The sequence below is a fragment of the Cetorhinus maximus genome, chromosome 9 (genome assembly GCF_964194155.1).
Source record: "Cetorhinus maximus chromosome 9, sCetMax3.hap1.1, whole genome shotgun sequence".
In the NCBI taxonomy this organism is placed as follows: Eukaryota; Metazoa; Chordata; class Chondrichthyes; order Lamniformes; family Cetorhinidae; genus Cetorhinus; species Cetorhinus maximus.
The window spans coordinates 126,116,119-126,139,419 of NC_135887.1; the positions used below are offsets into that span (position 1 = coordinate 126,116,119).

The window sequence follows — 23,301 nt, forward strand, 5'->3', positions numbered from 1 at the left end:
TGAGATGTTAAACCCAAACTGCCCTCTCAGGTCACGTAAAAAACCCCATGGCATGCCATTGAAGAAGAGCAGGGGACCAAAAGGAAGACCAGATTGTCTGGTCGTTTATCACATTGTGGTTTGTGGGACCTTGCAATGTGTAAACTGGCTGTGCATTTGCCTACATTATAATAGTCACTGCATTTTAGTGGTATTCATTGGTTATGAAGTGTTTTGGAATGTCCTAAGGTGGTGAAGGATGCTGTATAAATCCAGGTTCTTTCTTTCTCTGAAACATATCCTGCATACAAGGAAGACTATGCAAGTTGTTGCTCATGCTGGATGTTGGTAGGCACCATTTGTGTAACAACACCAACTTATGTTTAAATAGCACCCTGAACATAATGGAATGTCCCAAGGCATTTCACAGGAGCATTATCAAACAAAATTTGATGCTGAGCTGCATAAGGAGATATTTGAACAAGCGACCAACAGCAAATAGGTTTTAAGGAGCATCTTAGGAGGAGAGAGAGGCGGAGAGGTTTTGTGAGGGAATGCAGAAGGTTAAGGTCTGGACAGCTGAAGGAATGGCCACCAATGGTGGAACAATGAAAATCAGGAATTCTCAAGAGGCCAGAATTGAAGGAGTGCAGAGATCTTGGAGGGTTGTAGGGCTGGGGCAGAAGCTTGTACATGTCCCGCTGTCTTTACATTGCCGCTCCCTCTCTGGAATTTGTACAGCATAAGTGAGGGAGATTTTGCAACATCAGAAACCAAGCCTAACAAAAGACTTCAGCATTGAAGCAGTTTTGTACACTAACAACTGCTGAATCAGACATAGGTGAGCGTTAGTACAGAGTGGAGAGAGATGTCAGCCATCATCGTCTTTGTCATGCTTGAATAATCGGCAGCAGGTGAGGATGGGAAAAAAATCAATTAAGAGGCAAGGGGTAAACAAAGTGTTCTGACTCCAGCAGTTAATTGCACTTGCCATGGAGGCTTCATGTGGTTTCCATCTGTGCTATCCCAGCCTCTCTGTGTTTTTTTTCTCCAGAGTGGTCATGAAACCTTATCCTGCCCATGACGGTATGGCATGCTTGACCCACCGCTGATGGGGCTCGCGCATGCAGACAGTTGATGGAATGAAGAGAGAGAGAGAGAGAGAGACAAGTGTGGAAGGGGTTAAGCAGTGCTGTCATACAGTAGTCTGCTTTTAGAGGATGACCTTGCTCCTCAGCTGCTGTGGGTTGGGTAGGCACTACCCAGCAGAAAATTGCGCATATTCTTGACGAGTGTTTCTTTGCTTTGGTGAGGTTGCCTGTTAACAATTTGATCTACTTCCAGCAGCTTTCAACGAGCCATTCTTTCGCATTGTCTGCTCAGTGCGTACCCCATATGCTGCGAAAGTTAAGCACGCTATTTTCTTAATATTTCAGCAAATGAAAAGATTGAGGACATCAACGACTGTCCGAAGAATCGATCTCAGATGGTGAGCAGCCTATATTCTCTCCCCTCTTGCATTTCAAACATTGCACTGTAGAAATAGCAGGGTTTATTTTCAGAACTATTTGACTGGAATGGGTTTTGAAATTATTCCGCATGTTTCAGAATTGGTTACTTTAGGTACTTGAACACATTAATCCAAATTGTGCAGCCTGACTAGATTAGAGTGCAGGTAATGTTTAGCACGGAATAACATGTTAAGCTTTGCAAGTTCTTTTTAAAGGAAGAAAAGCCACACCTCCTTAAAAAATGTAATTTATGAACATTTCAAGAAGTTTGTCGATTGTTGTGTCAATTTGCTGTGTTATGTACACAAATTATGTTTTTTTAAATTGATCTCACAACCATTTATTTTCAGAATGATCAATTTTTCCAACCTTGGTTGTTTACATTACGATATTCAACAGCTGAAAATGAAAATAGCTTTGGGATCTTGAAGTTATTCTCGAATTGAAAATCAAACTTGATCCCGATCCCTATTTTAAAATAGCAAACGCGTGGAGCAAGAATATAGAGGCAAGTTAAAATTAGTGCTGTAGCTGGGTTTTTAAGATGGTGCAGCAGATGACTGATGAGCTGATTCAAAGAATAACGAAGTGTGAAGAAAGAACCAAGGTATCTGAAATCACACTTAAAGTGAGAAAAAAAATTGGTACAGCCTCATATCTGGATAAATGGCAAATGGATAAATGAGCATGGTGGCACAGTCACTTGAAGTTCCAGTGGTGTTGCTATGAGGAAGTGAGGAATAGGTTTATTCTTGTGGCATACCACACTGTGAAATTCCTGAATTGCTGCTTGTCAAGGGCTATGGTGGGGGGGGTGGCTGATAGGCAGGAAAGTGGAATAAATGTCACAATTAGTTCAGCTATCATCTTACTGAATGGTGGAGCAGGCTTGAGGGGCTGAATGGCCTACTTCTGCTCCTTTTTCTTATGATTGTATGATCTTGTGCCCAACGTAAACACTGTTGGGAGCAAGTCAGTTCATAGCAGCAGTTGCTGCATGCCTTAAGGAGAGTTAGAGTGGGCGATAACTCAAAAGACTGAGTACCCTCAAGCAAAGTACTGCGGGTGCTGGAAATCTGAAATAAAGGCAGAAAATGCTGGAAATACTCAGCAGGTCTGGCAGCATCTGTGGAGAGAGGCTGCTTATCCTCTTGGTGTTTTCCCCACCTCCCAGTGCTCCTCTACTGTCCTGTGGCCAGTGATATACTGGGCTGAATTTTCCCCCCGTTGGGGGGGGGAAGTTGATGGGCGGGCGAGCTTCCGATGGGCGCCCCCAATCAGAGGTGCGGCGCCATTTTACATGGGCGGGCCAATTAAGGCCCGCCCAGCGTGACGTCCGCAGGGAAGCGCTATGCGCTCCCTGTACGGGTGGGGGGGATTCCTAAAATCGAGAGTGCGCTCTTGCACGCATGCGTACAGAAGAGCGCACTCATCTCCCTGAGGCTAAGTGCTGCCTCAGGGAGATTGGCTCTACTTTCAAAAATATTAAAAATAAAACAAAATAAATTCCCTTACATGTCCGCTCGTGTGACAATATCACATGAGCTGGGACATGTTCATAATTTCCAAAAAAACGTAATTAAAATTTTTTAAAACCTACATGAAACCTCTTCCCGCCCGTGGATGAGGTTTCATGTTTTTTCCAGTTCCCGCCGGGGCCCCTGGCCTGCCTGCCAACCTTAAGGTTGGACGGGCAGGTCCACTAATTACTTTAATTGATCTGTCAATGGCCTCAATTGGCCATTGATAGGTCAGCGGGCGCGCAGCTGATTTTACTGCGCCCCCGCCTTCCTGAAAATTTAAATGGGGCGCGGTGACATCGGGAGTTCCGCCCAACGTCACCGCGCGTCATCTTACGCGTCAGCGAGCGGGGCCCTGCCCCTGCTCGCCGACAGTAAAATCCAGCCCACTGTGTTGTGGGATATAGTTGCCAGCTGCTCCTCCTCTCTTTTTTACCTTGCTCAAGAGGCCATTCCTTTTGCATTTTCTCCCGTAATTTATGACTCAGCTTCTCACTCAATAAACTTGCCCAAACATGTGGGTACAATTAGGATGGAAAATTGGTCATATGGCCCCGATGTCATTAAGTAGACGTGCTGCCAGCGTGATTAGTGCCATTGATTGGCAGCTGATTAAACCTTTTAAAAACTTTTTAATCAACCAAGTGTTTTCTTGGTCTCAGTATATGGCTTCACTACTTTTAAGTACACTTATGTGATAGTGAGTCATGTGGACTAAGAACGTCCTAGGTTCAATCACTGGTGTGCACGCGGATTCCTGATATTAACTTCAGATTGTGATCAAAGAAGGGCATGTGTTATCATGAGGTGAGGTCAGAGTCAAACTTGACTGTGCCATTCCCCAATCAAATTATACCAAAACTGGGGAAGTATTGCTGATTGTTCCAACATGACATGAATAATAACCAGCTGAATGAGATTTAGAAGGGCTTCTCATGTCCATGTCATGGTACTTCAGCAAAAACCAATAAAGTAAATACTAGATGTAGAATTTCTCCACAAACCTGTCCTAATGAGGTCAATGTTCTTAACCCTTATATATGAATGTGACAGCACATTAAAGATACGCTTCATATTGAATCTGCCACAACACCAGTTTTCACGATTGGCACCATAAATCCAGTATACCCTTTTCCCCTATATGAAAGAAAGACAGACTTGTGTTTATGTTTCGCGTTTCATGATACTGTAATATCCCGAAGCCATTTACAGCAAATTACATATTTTGAAGTACAGTCACTGCCCTAACATAGGAAACAAAGCATCCAATTGTGTACAAAAAACAGCAATAAGGTAATGGCCAGCTAATATTTTTTTAATGTTGGCTGTGGTGTTAGTATTGGCTAGGACACAAGGGAGAACTCTCCTGTTCTACTTCCAAAAAAATGTCATGGATCTTTTATGCCCACTCTGGAGGGCAGATGGGGCCTTGGTTTAACATTTCATCCAAAAATGGTACCTCCAACAGTGCGGTAGCCCCCCAGTGCTGCACTGGAGTATCAGCTGAGATTTTTGTGCTCAGGTCTCTGGACTGGGACTTGAAGCTACAATTTTATGGCTAGGTGAAAATGCCTGTACCTGTATCTGTGCACGCATGGACAAACATGCATGCATGCATTCAAACCACATGCCAAACACAAAACACATGAACCTGCAATATAATTTCAAAATTGTAATCTAATCTCCAGTTTCGAGAGGTGACCTGGAATTTTTATAGTTTGAAACAATGAGGGGAGAGTCGGGATTTTCACAGTTTAAAACAGCGAGAGGAAAGCCGGGGGGGGCAGAATTTTACACGTTGGCGAGCGGGGGCGGGGCCCGCATGCCGACGCGTAGAATGACACGCGGTGACGTCGGGGGGAATTCCCGACGTCACCGCGCCCCATTTAAATTTTCAGGAAGGCGGGGGCGCAGTGAAATCAGCTGTGCGCCCGCCGACCTGTCAATGGCCAATTGAGGCCATTGGCAGAGGCAATAAAGTAATTAAAGGACCTGCCCGTCCAACCTTAAGGTTGGTGGGCAGGCCAAGAGCCCTGGTGCGAATTGGAAAAAGCATGAAACCTCATCCACGGGCGGGATGAGGTTTCATGTAGCTTTTTAAAAATTTTAATAAAGTTTTTGTGAAAATTATGGACACGTCCCAACTCATGTGACATTGTCACATGAGGGGACATGTTACGGAAATTTTATTTTTCTATTTTTATCTTTTTGACATTTATAGCCGACCTCCCTGAGGCAGCACTTAGCCTCAGGGAGACGAGTGCGCTCTTTCATGTGCACGTGCGAAAGAGCGCACTCTCGATTTTGGGATTCCCCTCCCCCCCCCACCTGCACAGGAAGCGCATAGTGCTTCTGTGTTGATGTCACGCTGGGCAGGCCTTAAAATTGGCCCGCCCACGTAAAATGGCACCGTGCCCCCGATTGGCGCCGATCGGAAGCACGCCTGTGCGCGCCCGCCATTCAACTTACCCCCTAATGGGGGGAAAATTCAGCCCCGGGAGTTTCGCAGTTTAAAACAGCCAGAGGAGAGTCAGGATTTTCACAGTTTAAAACAACGAGAGGAGAGCCGGGATTTTTACAGTTTAAAACAGCGAGAGGAGAACCAGGATTTTTACAGTTTAAAACAGCGAGAAGAGAGCTGGGAGCACACAGAGAATGAACATGCATGAGAAGGGCAGCAGCGGCAGCAGATAAAAACTGGTGGCAGAGAACCCCTTCAACCTGTATCTACCTGTCAGAGCCAGAGTGTGACATCACAGGAAAACAGGTAGGTGATTGGTGGGTACCTCTCCCGTGTCTCGTTTGATTGGCCAAGCAGTTTAAATCAGGAGACGTTATTACAGTTGGAGAGTACAGTTAAGAAATTCACTTTTAAAATATTTAACATCCAAATTAATTAATTAAATAGAATAGAGATGGCTGGGCAGGCGCTATGTTGCGGCTGTAGTATGTGGGACCTGGTGGACTGTTGGCTGCTCAAGGAACTTCGGCTCAAAGTTGATGAGCTGGATTCTTTGCAGCGGACGCTGTGACACATCAGGGAGGGGAAGAGTTACATCAAATTTGGTCCGTGGTCAGGGACAGGAGGGTGTGACTGCGAGCGAGGCTGGTATGGGGATCCAGAATTTAGCTTTGGAGGAACCTCAGCCAGTGCCCTTGTCCAATAGGTACAAAGTTCTTGCTTCGGGTGTGGACGAGGGCACAGGCTGCAGGGAGGATGAGCGAACTAACCACAACCACCATGGTACAGAGCACCATTCAAGTTGGGGGGAGAAAAGAGAAATGTAGTAGTAATAGGGGATAGCATAGTTAGGGGAATAGATACTGTTCTCTGCAGCAAAGAGTGAAATGACAGAGAGGCTGAGTTGCCTACCTGGTGCCAAGGTTAACGACATCTCTTCTGGGCTGGAGAGGAACTTGGAGTGGGAGGGGAAGGATCCAGTTGTCATGGTCCATGTAGGTATCAACGACATGGTTAGGACTAGGAAAGAGGTTCTGCTGAGGGACTGCGAGCAGCTCGGGGCTAAATTAAAAAGCAGATCGACAAAGGTAATAATCTCAGGATTACTACCTGAGCCACGTGCAAATTGGCGTAGGGTAAATAAGACTGGAGAGGTAAATGTGTGGCTCAAAGATTGGTGTGGGAGAAATGGGTTCCAATTCATAGGGCCGTGGCACTAGTACTGGGGAAGAAGAGAGCTGTTCCGTTGGGATGGGCTTCATTTGAACCACGCTGGGACCAGTGTCCTGGTGAAACATATAACTAGGGTTGTAGATAGGACTTTAAACTAATCAATGGGGGGAGGGTTCAATTGAAGGGAAGTTTAAAAAAAAAGAAACGAGAGCAGAGGTGCAGGGTAGTGAAGAGACAAACAATAATCAAAGTGTGACAGGAAGGGGCAGAAAATATAAACAGAAGAGTGCAGCAGAAATTAGAACCAGAATGAGTAATAATAGTAAAAAGTTGAAGCTTAAGGCTCTTTATCTGAATGTACGCAGCATTTGTAACATGATAGATGAGTTGATGGCACAAATAGAAATATATGGATATGACTTGATAGCTATTACAGAGATGTGGTTGCAGGGTGGCCAAGACTGGGAACTCAATATTCAAGTGTATTTGGCATTCCGGAAAAATAGGCAAAAAATAAAAAGGAAGTGGGGTAGCTTTGTTAATAAAAGAAGGTATTAGTGCAGAGATGAGTAGTGATATAGGTGCCATAGATCATGATTTGGAATCAGTTTGGGTAGAAATAAGGAATAGCAAGGGGAAGAAGTCATGGGTGGGAGTCAGCTATAGGCACCCAAAGAGCTGCCTCACTGTAGGACAAAGTATAAATCGGGAAATAATGGACATGTGTAAGAAGGGTGCTACAGTTGTCATGGATGATTTTAATCTGCATATTGACTGGACAAATCAGATTGGCAGGGGTAACATGGAAGACGAATTTGTAGAGTGCACCAGGGATTGTTTCTTAGAGCAATACATTGTAGAACCTACCCGGGAACAGGCTATTTAACATCATTAATGTGTAATGAGGGAGGATTAATAGATCTCGTAGTTAAGGATCCTCTAGGGCTAATGATCACAACATGGTAGAATTTCAAATTCAGTTTGAGGGCGAGCAACTCGGGTCTCAAACCAGTGTCCTCAACTTAAATGAGGGCAATTACAGAGGTATGAAGAAAGTTGTCTAAAGCGGGCTGGGAAAATAGACTAAGGGGAAGGTCGGTGGATGAACAGAGGCAGACATTTAAGCAGATATTTCATAACGCTCAACAAAAATTTATCCCGGTCAAAAAGAAGGATTCGATGAGAAGGATGAACCACCCGAACAGGGAAATGGCAGATAATTTAAACCAATATTTTGCATTGGTCTTTACGGTGGAGGACACTGTAAATATTCCAAAGGTATCAGATAAGCAAGGAGCTAATGGGAGGAAAGATCTTGCAACAGTCTCTATTACGAGAGACAAAGTATTTGACAAACTAATGGGACTAAAGGCAGACAAGTCGCCAGGACCTGATGGCCTGCATCCAGGGGTTTTAAATGAAGTGGCTGCAGAGATAGTGGAAGCATTGGTCAAAATATCCCAGGACTCACTGGATTTTGAGAGGCTCCCAGCAGATTGGAAAACCGCTAATGTGACATTCCTGTTCAAGGGAGGGAGGGAGCCAAAAAGCTGGAAACTATAAGCCAGTCAGCCTAACATCTTTCGTTGGGAAAATGCTAGAGTCCATTATTAAGGAAGAAATAGGACATTTAGAAAAGCTTAACGCAATCAAACAGAGTCAACATGGTTTTGTGAAGGGGAAATCATGTTTGACAAATTTGCTGGAGTTCTTTGAGGATATAACAAGCAGAGTTGATAAAGGGGAATTGGTAGGTGTAGTGTATTTGGATTTCCAGAAGGCTTTCGATAAGGTGCCACATAAAAGGTTATTGCACAAGATAGGAGCTCACGGTATTGGGAGTAGTGTATTAGCATGGATTGAGGACTGGTTAACACACAGAAGACAGTGAGTTGGGATTACTGGGTCTTTTTCAGGTTGGAAAGACTTAACTAGCGGAGTGCCACAAGGATCAGTCCCAGGGCCTCAATTATTTACTATCTATATTAATGACTTGGAGGAGGGGGCAGAGTGTAATGTATCCATATTTGCTGACAATACAAAAATAGGTGACAGGGTATGTTGTGATGTGGACATAAGGAGATAAAGGGGATAAAGACAGGCTGAGTGAGTGGGTGAAAACTTGGCAGATGGAGTTTAATGTAGGAAAGTGTGAGGTCATGCACTTTGGTAGGAAAAATCAAAAGGCAGACTATTGGTGCAGCAAGTAATTAAGAAGGCAAATGGAATTTTGGCCTGTATTGCTAGGGGGTTGGATTTTAAAAATAAGGAAGTCTTGTTACAACTGTACAGGGTGTTGATGAGGCTGCACCTGGAGTACTGTGTACAATTTTGGTCCCCGTATTTAAGAAAGGATATACTGGTATTGGAGGCAGTTCAAAAGAGATTCACTAGGCTGATTTCTGGGATGAAGGAGTTGACTTATCAAGAACGGCTAAACAGGTTAGGCCTTTATTCATTAGAGCTTAGAAGAATCTTATTGAAACGTACAAGATTCTGAGGGGGCTTGACAGGGTAGATGTTGAGAAGATGTTTCCACTAGTGGGGGAATCTCGAACTAGGGACATAGTTACAGAATAAGGGGACACTCATTTAAAACTGAGATGCGAAGGAATTTCTTCTCTCAGAGGGTAGTGAATATCTGGAATTCTCTGCCCCAGAGAGTTGCGGAGGCTAGATCACTGAAAGTATTTAAAGAGGAGGTAGATAGATTTTTGAAATATCGGGGAGTTGGGGGTTATGAGGAGCTGGCACGAAAGAGGAGTTGAGGCCTGGGGCAGATCAACCATGATCTCACTGAATGGGGGAGGCAGGCTTGAAGGGCTGAATGGCCTACTCCTGCTCCTATTTCTTATGTTCCATGAGGTTTGTGAAACCATCCCAGGTAAAACTTTAGTCTTAAAATAGCTTCCACCTATGCATTGGGTTAATGCGTATACTACTGGTACTAAATTCATATCAATATGTACAAAATTTTCAAATTTCTCTGGAGACACTAGATTTGATAGCCACTTTGAGGCAACATGCTATCTGTACCCACTGCTGCCAAGCAGAATGCCAACTGGTGGGAGAAAGATGACCCTTCTCCAACTGACCTTCATCATCAACACTCACAGCATTGCATTCGAAAAGTGGGGGGCCACCTGAAGTTCCTTCTTGGTTTGCTATGTTGCCTTCTCGTTGCCTGTAGCCAAAACACATCTCTCCCATAAGAGGTACTGGCTGCCTTTAAATAACACCAAGATCGTCAGATATTTCTGCCCTCATTGGGTGAGCTGTCAATCAATTGCACTAGTAGCACAGGTGGCTTGCGAAGTTAGTGATAATGAGGAGCCCTGACTAATGTCACCTCCCAATTGCATCCATGTATTGAAGCAAGCTATTAAATGAGTGGCTGAGTCATATAAGGAAGAAGGGAAGAGCTTGAATTCATATAGTTCCTCGTTATATGTTTGCAATGACCCAAAGTGCTTCAGGTATAGAAGCAATGGACCAGGTTTGGGCCCTAGTCTGCTTTGATCTGTCTGTTGTGAGCTGGAGGTGGAGGTGCTCCATTGATTAGGGAGAGGATATTTAGCCAATGTTCCAACTCCTAATTGTTATTTGAATGGCACCTAATGGAAGAGCATGTCTGTACGTTGGAAGAGGACAAGATCAAGCTTAGCTACAATCTTCCCGCAATTAAATATTCTACAGACACTCACTATTGAGGACCATGCATGAGTAACCGTCACCAGTGGCAGGGCACTAGGTACCTTCCTCCTTGGTATTGCTCAAAGTATCAATTTTGGAAGGAGTTCCTCTTCAGATGTCTGATAACATAGGGGTGAGTATGCATTCCTATTTTCTGGGGGTGGAATGAAAAAGACCGTTTTGGTTCATCTTCTCAGTTCCAAAAGCAAAATACAGTAAAGTTTGTGTTATCCGACATTCTACCAACCGGAATTCTCTACTAACTGGAATTTCTGATGTTCCCCTAATACAAATCATCACATTACCAACAGGAAGCAATTATGAACTTGTCCAGAACCTGTACCTGCATACTATATTATTTTATACTTTATGTTTTAATGTACTGTTGAAGATTAGAAGTAAAAAGAATACTGTCCTTTACTTCCTGGGCACTTACATTTTTCTTCATGCTACAAGTATTGTAAAGTATTCCACTGGTAAATGGAACTCTTCGTTAACCGGCACCACCCTTTCCTTGCGTATGCCGGATAATAAAGATTTTACTGTACAGTCCTCTACCCACATCCCTCAATTCATTTCCATGCCAAATCCCTGCAGAATTCCCTTTCAAACTTGCAATGTAGGAAGATTCATTCATCTCGCTGAGCAGTCCATTCCAAATATTAACCATTGTTAGTAGCAAGACATCTTTGTATTCTGTAGTGATCAAGTGACACTGGTATGATAGCTGGTGAATTCAAATTTTATGTTACCTTTCAAACATGAACTTCTGATGTTTACTTTGTGCAATTAAATTGTATCAGCCAATTGCAAATATCAAATTCAATGAATGGATTGCAATCATCCTTAAATCACTCTAGTAACATTCTTGCATTTATTTAGCACCTTTAATATAGTAAAAAAAATAATTCCTCATCTTCTTGACTTGTCTGGAGCCTTTGACATAGTTGACCACATATTCCTTCTCCAGTACCTCTCCATCGCCATCCAGTTTGGTGGGACTGTGCACACAAGGTTCTATTCTTAACTATCTGGTCATATCCAGAGAATCACCTGCAATGGCTTCTTTTCTCACGGCTGCACCATTACCTCTGGAGTCCCCCAACAATCAATCCTTGGCTTCCTCCTATAGGAAGATAGGGAGGGTCGAGATCATGGAGGGATTTGAAAGCATGCATGAGAATTTTAAAATCAAAGCGTTGCTGGCTTGGAGCCAATGTGGATCAGCGAGCACAGAGGTTATGCAAGAATGGTACTTGCTATGAGTTAGGGTATGGGCAGCAGAGTAAATCTTGAGCAATTTGTAAGTGCCGTCCGAATCCTGAATTACAGCTTTCATCTCGCTGTTCGCTCAAGTAGTTCTCTTGTTGAAAAAGCACAAGGTATATCACTGTTGGCTGTGGCAAAGGTCCAGTGATGTACAGCATTCTGTACGTAAGTAGTGTTGCTACTTTTGAACTGACTTTATAAAGGACATTGGTTCTGCAAGTTCTAGAGGTGAGCCGAAATGAGAAGCTCAGCTGTCTGAGAAGGCGGCCCAGAGAAACAGAGGCTGGCGAATCGTGAACCTTCTCAGCCCACTGCAATAAATGCGGCTGAGGCTGCCGTGGCAGAGTGGGACTCCTGAGCCACATCAGATGATGCTTAACACAGAGTTGACCACCACTGCGCAAACCATCGTCTTACGAGATGGAAGGCTGCCACCAGCCAACACATTGCCTTGACTGGAAAACTATTACGCAGGAAATTGTTTGTTTTCGGAAGTAAATATGTCTATTAAGAGCAGATAAGTAAAATGTAACCATTATTCGGGATAACCAGTGTAATTAAATCTAATTCGCATTTTGTGGAGCCCCTGGTTTATTGACATTTCACTTGTCTGCCTGATACATTTGTCATTACAATTTTCGAAGAACTTGATGTATTTGAAATCTAGAGTACGTCTAAATGAATGGAGACCATTAGCAATATGCATTTTGCCAATACAGAACAGTTCTCCGTTAGAATATGGTAAATTGTGCTTAATTGTTTTGACGGGGTTAATCAAAAATGTTGCGAGAATAAAAAGGGACAAGTTGCTGTGGCTGGTGCTTATGGTTGATGATGAAAATGAGTTTGCATTGGCCTTGTGGAAACTGGACTAATATCAGAGCTAACAGTTACCAAGATGGAAAAACGTGTACTGTATAGAACGTATTGTACTCCGATTGATAGACATAGCAAAGAAAATATACCCAGTATAAAAATAATATACAGCCACATGGGGCCAAGCTGTTTGTCATTCTTTCCTCCACCCCTATTTTTAAGCAAATTATAACATGCCTCCATTAACTGCTCTAAGTTACAAAACAATTATTTCCCTGAAGATCAGAGGTCAGTATTTAAAATACAAAATATAACATCTCCTTATCTTTTCACAAGATCTTAAGATAAATACAGGTGGGCAAGGCTATTTCGTTCATCGTTCCAGCGCTCTCTTACACTCCCCACCCGTTATAGCATCATTTTATTTCTTAGATGATTCAAGGGTTTTCACTCTATCTGGGAGTTCATTTCAGCTGTCCATCACTCTGTGCAAAAGAAATTCTTAATGCAAGACTTAAATTTGCCTTATTGTAATTTGAACATGTGACCATTTATTTTATCTTTTTTAGTTTAGCTTGAAATAACATGCTGGAGTTTTCCATACCACCCATTATATTGAATTCTGTTATAAGATCACCCCTCAGTCTCCTCTCCTCAAGGGTGAGAAGTCCGTGTTTCTCCAGCCAATTCTCATAAGTTTTAAAATGGCGTATGGTATGGTTGGTCAAGGGTTTAATTCTCTCATTAACATTGCTGGAAGAAAAAAATTAGACTTTCCAAACTTGGCATTTTCACAAAAGAAAGTAAATCTTAGCTTGGTGAGGTTATCCATTGAGTAGCTGGACTAAAAAGCCTTGCCTTACAAGAAAATCACAACATGGACACTGGTTGTTTGGTCCATCCTCCATGTGCCCACCCTGTAGTCCCTCTTCCTTCAATCCCCAAGCTCACCTTAAGGGGAAGCTAGATCAACATGTGAGGGAGAAAGGGCTAGAAGGTTATGCTGATAGGGTGAGCAGTAGAAAGGCGGGAAGAGGCTTGTGTGGAGAGACAGGGGAGGTAGAATCACTTTCAGAAACTTCTGTATTTCTGCGTTATTCTGCGTAAGTGTATGTTCCCAATGTGCTGTCAGTTTCAGTGGAGTAATGACAGCAAACACTGACAGTTTCATTGCCATTACCACTGGAAAATCCAGGCTGTTAAATTTTATTTTATGTATTTTGTCCAAAACGTTTAGTTTTTTCCTAGCTGCCTTCTAGAATTAATTGCCCCGTCTAGTTTGATATCATAGGATTACACAGGATCTATGGGGAGGTGTTGGTGTCGTGGTATTGCTACTAGACTGGTAATCCAGAGACCCAGGTTAATGCTCTGGTGACCTGGGTTCGAATCCTACCATGGCAGATGGTGGAATTTGAATTTAATAAATATCTAGAATTAAAAGTCTAATTATGTCAATTGTTGTAAAAACCCATCACTAATGTCCTTTAGAGAAGGAAATCTGCTGGCCTGACTCTTAAAAATGCCTGCTGAACGAGGGCAATAAAAAAATAAATTCAGCATAGAAACAGGCCATTTGGCCCAACCAGTTCATGCCAGCATTTATGCTCCCCTTGAACCTCCTTTCTCATCTCTAATTCTAACAGCATAATCCTCATATGTTTCCCCTTAAATACGTTCTGCTCTACCTTCCCCTCTAAATTGGGAAATACCAGGTTTAACCGTGTCCATACACGGTTAAGCCTGGCATTTCATCAATAATTCAGATAGTGTTGAACCCGTAGTCAAATGTGCCGTTGTACGATAACGAAAGTGGGGAAGTTGAGATTCTCGAGTACTTTCTGATAACCATTTCATACCAGACTTGAAAGCTTGTACAGGTCTCTCAGCTAAACCATTCGATGAGGTCTGATAATGATGAGGTTAATATGTCTGATTCCACTCAGATTTCTGAAACTGTGCTGGGTACCAGAAATGATAATTTCAGGTAGGCCACGCATGCTAAAACAGTGACGCAGCTTCTCGATAGTTGCGCTCAATGTTGGCGATTTGACTTCGTATACATCCATCCATTTAGAATGTGCATCTACAGTCAACAAAAACATGATATCTAATCAATATGTAGCCTAATCCAGGGTCAGCCAGGCCACTCCCATGGATGCAGGGGAGCTGAAACAGGCAACTTCTGTTGTTGCTGACAATGGAGACAGTGCTTGACTGTGCTTTCAATGTCACTGTCTATGCCTGGCTGCCAGACATAGCTTTGCGCAAGCATTTTCATCTTTGATATGCCTGGATGTGCACTGTGAAGCTCTGTCAAGAGTGGTTTTCTACCTTGTGATGGGATGACAACCCTTGATCCCCACATTTCATCTTGACAGCTTTTCTCTGTGTTTCTAGCATGGAATGGTCTCAAATCTGCACATATAGGCGAATTTGACCAACCTTGCAAAACAAAGTTGACTTTCGAGAATATTGGTTCTCTGTTCATCCAATTTCTAGTTTGTTTTGCACACACAGGTGAAGAATCCAAGAAATTCAGTAATAGTACAACTTCTTGTGGAACAGGAGCATGTACAATGCTATCTGGTAATGGGAGATGACTGAGTGCGTCCACATTTGCAATGCGTAAGCCAGGATGGTACATAAAAATATACTCATACGCAGATAATGTCAGAGCCAAACCTTGTAATCTTGCTGATGCTATTGGTGGAATGGCCTTATCCTCACTGAATAAACCCATTAATAGCTTATGGTCCGACACAATGGTGAAATGTCATCCATGTAGGTACTGGTGGAATTCACTCCCAATACCACCGATAAACCATCCTATGCTAGCAGGGAATAACCCTTCTGGCTGTGGAGAGAGTCTTTGAGACATAGCCAATGGGCCTTTCTGATCCGTTTTCCATTCTATGTGATAACACAGCTCCTATACCATAAGGAGGGGCAACACATGTTAATACCAACTGTTTTGATGGGTCGCAGTGTACCAATAAATACGTCGAATGCACCAGTTTCTTTACTTTCACAAAGGCTTCTTCCTGTTCTGAATTCCACGATCAACGGTGATTCTTTTTTAACAACAAGTGTAGTGGTGCCAACATAGTTGATGAGTTAGGCAAGAAGTGGCTATAGTAATTGGTCATACCAAGGAAGGACTTGAGCTCGGTTACATTGGATGGTGAGGGTGCATCTTTTATTGTCCGAACTTTCTCTTCTACCAGATGTAAATCCATGGCATCCACCCTGTGAGTACCAGGTAGGTAACTTCTGGCACTTGAAATGTGCATTTTTCCTTCTTTAACCGTACGCCAGCTTCCATGAACCTTCTTAGCACCTCCTGCAGGTTGGTCAAGCGTTCAGTCTCAGTTGACCCTGTGTTCAAACATCATCTAGGCATACTACCACTCGGGGAAGTCCTTGCAAAAGACTCTCCATTGTTCTCTGGAAGATAACGCGTGCAGACAATACTCCAAAGGGTAGGTAAGTGTACTGATAAAGACCCTTGTGTGTGTTAATGGTCACATATTCTCTCGACGTGCTATCCAGTTCTAATGGTTGGTAGGCGTGGCTCATATCCAATTTTGTAGAGGACTTGCCTCCAACCAGCTTTGCATATAAGCTGTCTATCCTTGGAATGGGGCAATTGTCTAGTTTTGCTGCCTTATTCACGGCCTGGTTTGGTCAGGCTTCACCACTGGCACTATGGGTGCTGCCCATTCCGAGAATTGGACAGGTTGGATGATGCCCCGCTTTCCTAACATGCACAGTTCTGCATCCACCTTCTCTTTCAACGCATAAGGCACAGGTCTGGCCCTAAAGAAACGTGATGTCGCCTGAGGATCCACACGTATCTTGGCCTGCACACCTTATGACTTCCCTAATTCATCCTGAAATACCATGTTGTATTTCCTTAGCAGTTCAGGAATTCCTCCAGTTTTCAGGTGAAATATCTCAGACCAGTCGAGCTTGATCTTCTGTAACCAGTCTCAGCCTAAAAGACTGGGCCCTTCTCCTTTCACTATTTTTACAGGCAGCCGGGCTGTCTGTTACCTTTAAGACACTGGTACTGTGATGATGCCCTTTACCTGAATAGGTTCTCCAGTGTATGTCTTTAATTTAGCGGTTGTCTGCTCCAGGTTTATTGGCTGTCTACCTTCATTAAGGTATTTAAACGTGTGTTCTCCCACCACTGTAGTTGAGGCACACACATGTCCACCTCCCATTATTAGTGGCTTCTCATTAACTTGGGTTGTGACAATGATAGGTTCGGTTTTCACGGCGGTTATGTTATACAGGGAATAAATGTCGGTGTCGGCAGCTTCAGGTTCTGTTGCATTTTTAATTCGATCATGTTGGTTTTTCTGCTTTACGGGCTGTTTCGACTTTGCCCTGCATTGCCTTACTGCATGACCTTTCTTATGGCAGTAATGGCATTCTGCCTTCTTGAATCTACAGGTGTCCGGTCCGTGGTCACCTCCACATCTGTAACAACTTAACCTTGGAGCCGCTGCTGAAGTGTTTCTACTAGGCCTTTTCGTGTTTCTAACAGCGGACACTGCATCTGGCTTCAATGCTGTGGGTCTGGTTTTTGCCCCACTCTCGGCGGTAGGTTCCTGCCCCACATGAAGAAAGGTGCCATGTTGTATGTGTTGCAAAGCCTGCAAGTCTCTCACAGCACTTTCCATGGCGAGGGAGATTTCTAGGGCGCGCTTAAAGTCGATGTTGAACTCAGCGAGTAAATGGTGCTGTATGGCGTCCTCTTAAACGCCACAAACTAATCGGTCCCACAGCATATCATTCAGTGTGCCCCCGAAGTCACAGTGTTCTGTCAACTGGCTAAGGTTTGCTACATGGACTCTCCCGGGGACCTAGCTCTGGAATTAAATTTAAAACGTTGCATTATTATAGGTGGCTTCGGCTGGAAGTGCATTTTCACGAGGTCCACTAATTCATCATAGGACTTCAAATTGGGTGTGCTCAGGGCCGTCAGGTTGCAAATGAGTTTGTATGTCTTCTGCCGCATACACTCAAAAGGATGGCTTTCTGCTTTTCCTCCGCTATAATTTCGTTCGCTATGAAATAAAATCCAAGGCGCTGTACATACTGGCTCCAGTCTTCCATAGTCGCATCAAAAGGATCGATTCTGCCGAAGAGTGGCATGACTAGTGAGTAGTCTTTTCCTTCTCATAAGATTCGATGTACTTACGGTAACTAGGCGAAGTGCAGCGTCGGAGCAATTTTACCCATGTCGCCAAATGTAACGACTCAATGGAGCGGACAAGTTTCAACAAGAAACAGATAAGTTTTATTACAGAGAGCTTTTCAGGCGCTACACGCTTGTTCAGGACTCTCGTCAGGAAGCCCCACCCCACGGGTTGCCCGCGCTTAGGGTTCACTGCTCGGAGCCTCCCAGAACATCACGTGGCCCCTGATAGACAGCAGGAAAGGCTATACCTTCAGTTACTACCAAAACCTTTTGTAATTTTAATGAGTTCTATTAGGTCATCCCTTAACCTTCTCTTTTCAGGAGAAAAGAGGCCCAGCCTGTTCATCCACTTGTATACCCCTGCATTTCTGGTATCATCCTTGTAAATCTTTTTTGCACCCTTTCCTGTGCCCCTATCTTTCTTATAATATAGTGACTAAAATTGTAGAGCACTTCAGGTGTGGCCCAATCAACGTTCAATACAAGTTTAACATAACTTTATTTTTTGAACCTATCCCTCTAGATATAAACTCTAGTGCTTCTGGTTCTCTTCCTTTTTCAGGCTTACACAAACGATGTCTGTACCTGTCTCTATTCCGCTCCCTTCCCATCCCTCCAAACTGCTCCCCCAGCTCCTCTCCCTGTTTCTCCACTTCTCTGTTTCTCCTTCTCAGTCTCTCTCTCCTGCTTGTTTCTAGAAGGTAAGGGTGAGGGAACAAGATTGATGGCGGATTATAGGGTAAAAATGAACATAGGGTCCTCAACAAGAAGAATTAATCCAAGGCAGTGGGAGCAGATAGACCGTAGTGACAGCCTGAGAGAGTGAGCAAGCCAGGACTGGAACCTATGCAGAACGGGATGGAAGTGGCTTGAGCTCTTAGAAACACAAAGAGCAGCCCCCACCACAACTTCAAAATGTGAAGTAGAAAATGACGGGGTGGGGCTTGCTGTGAGTGACACAGCTGGCGGCAAATCAAAAAGATCTGAGGCAATTTTCCCCACACCCCCTCTCACCCATACTTCCCTTTTCAATCCCATGACAGCATCCCAACTTTTAAAGAATCCCTTACCGAGCTATAAATTTGCAATGTAAAGTTGTGAATTCATGACAGGACCCTGATTCCATTCCTCCCGCCATCAAGGGACATAACTTTGCTGCTGCGTGCTGATTGCTCACGTGAGGAGTCTTGTGTGCTGCATTGGGTGAGACTAACACAGACTGCAGGCAGCCGTGCCTGAAATACTTTATTTACACCTTCCCAACAGTGGGGGCAGCAGAGAGAGCAATATAACAAAATGTTGGCTGTTACATTATACGACAAGGAGCACAGCTGTGAACCTGGTCAATTAGCACAGATGGGTTAACAAAAAAAAACTGTAGGGCTACTGAACCGATTAAATGCTAATTTATTAGTCGTTATACTGTGAGGTTCTATCCTCAGTTTGGACGCTCCTTTTTTTTTACACTAACCTGCTGCCTTACTTACTATTCCAAATAAACCTCACATTTCTATGCAAGTTCTGCTGAGTTTAATATCTATCCGAAACACTAACTATTCTAAACTAGTCCCTGAGGCTGAACCAGACTGTTCACAACCCCCTCTCTAACTCTGTAACCTCCTCCGGCCCTACAATCTTCTGAGATCTGTGTGCTCCTCCAGTTCTGGTCTCTTGCACAAAGCCTAATTTCAGTCACTCCATGATTGGCAGCCATACTTTCAATTGCCTAGGCCTTTAAGTTCTGGAATGCCCTCCCTAAACCTCTCCACTCCTCCACCTGTCTCTCCTCCTTTCAGACACTCCTAAAACACACTCCTTTGATCAAGCTTTTATCTCCATACGTGGCTTAGTGTTAAATTTTGTTTGATAATGCTCCTGAGAGATATTTGGCTATGTTAAAGGTGTTACACAAACGCAAATTGTTCTTGTTGAACTTTTGAACTCTGCCAGGATTCTGAACCAGACAGAACCAACCTTGATCCACGATCCTGACCACCATGGAAGTCAAAGCCTTTTCTGTCTTTAGTATGCATTATGCTTATACGTTGGCATAAATCTAGATGATAAAAACTGGAAGAAAAAACATTCCATGGGCATCTACAGAATGTAATGCAGAATGATGAGTTAGTCATGAAAGGGACAAACAATTGGAACTGTAGAATGTTTTTTAAAAGTCACCAGAAAGTCAAACATTTGAGTTACTTATCCTCTGCCTTATTTTCGTATCCACCTATTTTCTTTCTCTCCGTCTCTCTCTTTTTTAGATATTCTATCTCTTCTTGGTTTTCTCACAACCTCAACTGAGACTGAGAGCCGCTGTAATACTTGAGCCTTGTCAATGCCACTTGTTGCGCTGACCTTTTCAAGGTATCCAATGATGCCCAATTGATTGTTCCTTCACTATGGTGAAGTAATTATGCATTTATGATAATGAAGCTGATTAAACAGAGAATTAAGGCACAGTAATCCTTTCATATAGCAATCTGTAAAGTGCCATATTAGTGCATTGGCGTGCATGTACCGCCCACATTAAATTGTTCGGTGCCAATTCAGTTTACCAAAACAACAGTGTATTGTACATTTGCAAATTGCTGCCCTTTAAGGCATAAATATCATTGGCTTGGTTGAGTTCTATGTGGGTGGCAATTAAGGATAGTTTATTTTTGAGTAACTGTCTATAATTACATTTTGTGAAATTTAATACCTGGAATTTTGCTTATTTGAGCTGTCGAGCTTATTACTCTGGAATTAGAGTGCCATAGTGTCTCGCCATTGCAATACTCCGCTGCGATGAAAGTGTACTCTCCTCTTTCTTTGGGGTACCTTATGCATACATTAGTCACAAACTCCAGAATCTCCCATGGGCATGTTGAAGTACTTGACAGAAAACAATCAAATTTGAAGTTTTTGCTTTCTATCATGTTTTTGTTAACAGCTGTTGAATGTGCAGCTGGTGAGCATTTTATCTAATTGCTATTAAATATTAGCAGAGCACTCTAATTTTCCACATGCCATGTGACTGATATATCCTCCCTGGGTGCAAGATTATAGTCTCTATACGTTTGACTAATTATTGTTATTTACAACACTCTTAGCCAGCATTTGTTCAGTCAATGTTTCTATGCTAATTACAATAGGTGACTATAGTCTGCTATTGAGGAAATGCTTTAGAAAGCATTTTGACTCAACAGAAATGTTAATAGAATTGCAGTGAGAGATGGACACTGTTTAAAAATGACTTATACACTCATTTGTCGTCTTTCAAAAGAAGGTGTTCTCTGAAAATATTAGATTGGGTTGTGCAATGTAAACACAAAAGGCATCAAAGAGCTCCCTAAGTGTTATGTTTTGCTGTGCCTCAAGGACAAGTTTGGCTCTATGCTCCAAGGTGAAATAATCTACCATTGCACAGTCTAGGCTCATGTTCTGCAAAACTGCACCACTATAAGAATGAGTGGGTTGAGGAGGTAACAAGGAAGGCAAGAAAAAGATAAAAGTAGAAAAGTGAAGCCAAACTTGAATGAAAGAGGTATAGAAAGCGTATAGGACTGACAAACTCCTTCTGACAAGTTGTAGAAGCAGAGAGTTGACAAATGTACAACATTAGAGAGGCAATAAAATGGTGAGGAGATGAAAGGACAAGCTGGAAATGAAAATCAAAGAAGCATTTTGAAGAAGTTATAACAAGGTTATCCATATATATTTGTCATGGATCGAAGAAGTGATTTAGATTCTTTTATGAATTATAACAGTCAGAAGGTCATCGAACTGAAACGTTAACTCTGCTTCTCTCCACGGACGCTACCTGACCTGCTAAGTTTGCCAGCAGTTTTTGTTCTTATTTAGGATCTACAATATCGTAGACTTAAAAGACTGAACAATAGCTACAGAGGATTTGAATAGTCGTGTTGCGAAGTAAACAGGTTCAATGGTTAGGGATGCACTGGAGTTTATAAAAGTATTCAGATTCACCACTTATCAGGGAACATTTAATGCCAACATGTGAGACAGATGAAAGGGTTCATTGTGCATTGTGAAAATGTAGCTAAAACATGCTGAACTGGATAGGCTGCATGTCCATTTTCATTCCTATCTCCTTATGTCATGTTCTTTTGATAAGTTTTGGTTAGCATGATTGTTTTTTTTTGTCTTCTACATAATTGAGACTCACTCTTTGAGAGCTCTTCAAATGACCCTAGGCAGATTTTTTGAAACTGACACTCTATTTGGATTCTCTATCAGTGTTTCCGAAACTATAGTTCTTTATCAACCTGCACCTGATACTCAAACTTCTCCCCCATTCTGTTCCCATCAATGGAACAATTCTACAGAATGTTGATTATTTTGCATTCCTTCGTGGTATTATATAAAGGAATATGAATGTTAATAAGGAGATTCACGACATTAACTGTGTCTTGGCTACTTTCAGCCCTTTGCACACTCATGTCTTTGATGAGAAGGGACTGGATTTTCAGAGTCCCATTTGGGACCGAAATGGGGGAGGGGCTGGGAATAAATAGAGGCCGGGTCCCGGATCTAGAGTTCCCACCTCCATTCCCAATGCCGGCTATTTTCCAGTATGGGGAAGGAGCGGCTTGTGACCCCCACCCCCACAGTCGGCTGTTGTTTAAAGTTGCTGGCACCATTTTAAAGACGGCCAGTTAAGAACCCCCATGATTTTCATGGAGGCTGCCATTATCTCCTAGATTACAGCTGATGGGTGAAGCTATGAACTGTGACCTGGAGGCAGGAAGAGTGTTTCTTGCTTTACAGTTCATTAGGAAATGCTGCAATCTGAGATGTATCTGTGTCACCCATAGTCACAGCTGGCAGAGCTTTGAATGGGGAAGTTTTTCCAATGCTTTTTCGGCTAATGTATTTTTTTTTATTTTGACAATTCTATGGGCACTTGAAGGGATTGCAACATATGAGGGCCAAGAGGGACAAAAGTGAACAGTTGGGTGAGGGTAGGTATGGGGAGGTGCAGGGAGGTGAAGAGGAGTGACAGTGGGGCAGGGGGTGGGGGTGGTGGGTCATAAAGTTGCATTGCTTTATTGTTTCAAGCCGCCAATGTTCTCATCCACAAATACAGGCCTCAAAACCAGGCTGCATCAGCATTGGCCCGCCTCTGTCGCTGGGCCCATTTCAGCCTCCAACCTGCCTCACCTGAAGCAAAAATCAGGTTTGACGGGGCACTTCCTCCCAAGGCAGGTGCAGCAAGCCCCTAAATTTCCCGCCTCGTGCCATCCGGCTTGGCCACCTGCCGCGGGAGCGAAAATCCAGCCCATATCTCAAAAATGTCAATAGTATTTTGAAAATCTGCTCACGACTCTACATTGCGAAAACTTTTTAAAAATATTGTACCCTCTCTGTAAGCAACCCAGAATAGAGCTGAGAGGACAAGAAACTTGTAAACCATAATCATCAGAGATATAACGGCCCAGATTTTTGTGGTTGAGACTGGTATTGGGAGGCTGGAATTTTCTCAACACGTAATTCCATCCCCATTCGGGAGAAGCATGCATGCCCTATTTTCATGTCAGGGAGGCGGATGAGGGCTGGACATAATGATAGCATTTGGGGAAATGTCAGCAAACAACTATTGTAATTGCTAAAACAGATTTCTTTTTCAACTCTCACTGACACAGGCAGCCTATTTTTTTTTTA

At 43.1% G+C, this 23,301-nt stretch overlaps 1 protein-coding gene across 3 annotated transcripts in view; it reads left to right on the forward strand.

Annotated features, from left to right (window-relative positions):
* The window catches only part of nav2a (neuron navigator 2a), a 465,240-nt gene that overhangs the window by 118,245 nt on the left and 323,694 nt on the right, over nucleotides 1-23,301 (forward strand). For all 3 annotated transcript variants that reach the window (XM_078549510.1, XM_078549511.1, XM_078549512.1), the window contains exon 3: nucleotides 1,416-1,468. In XM_078549510.1, the coding sequence (XP_078405636.1) occupies nucleotides 1,416-1,468 (53 nt within the window). The remainder of the gene's footprint in view (nucleotides 1-1,415; nucleotides 1,469-23,301) is intronic.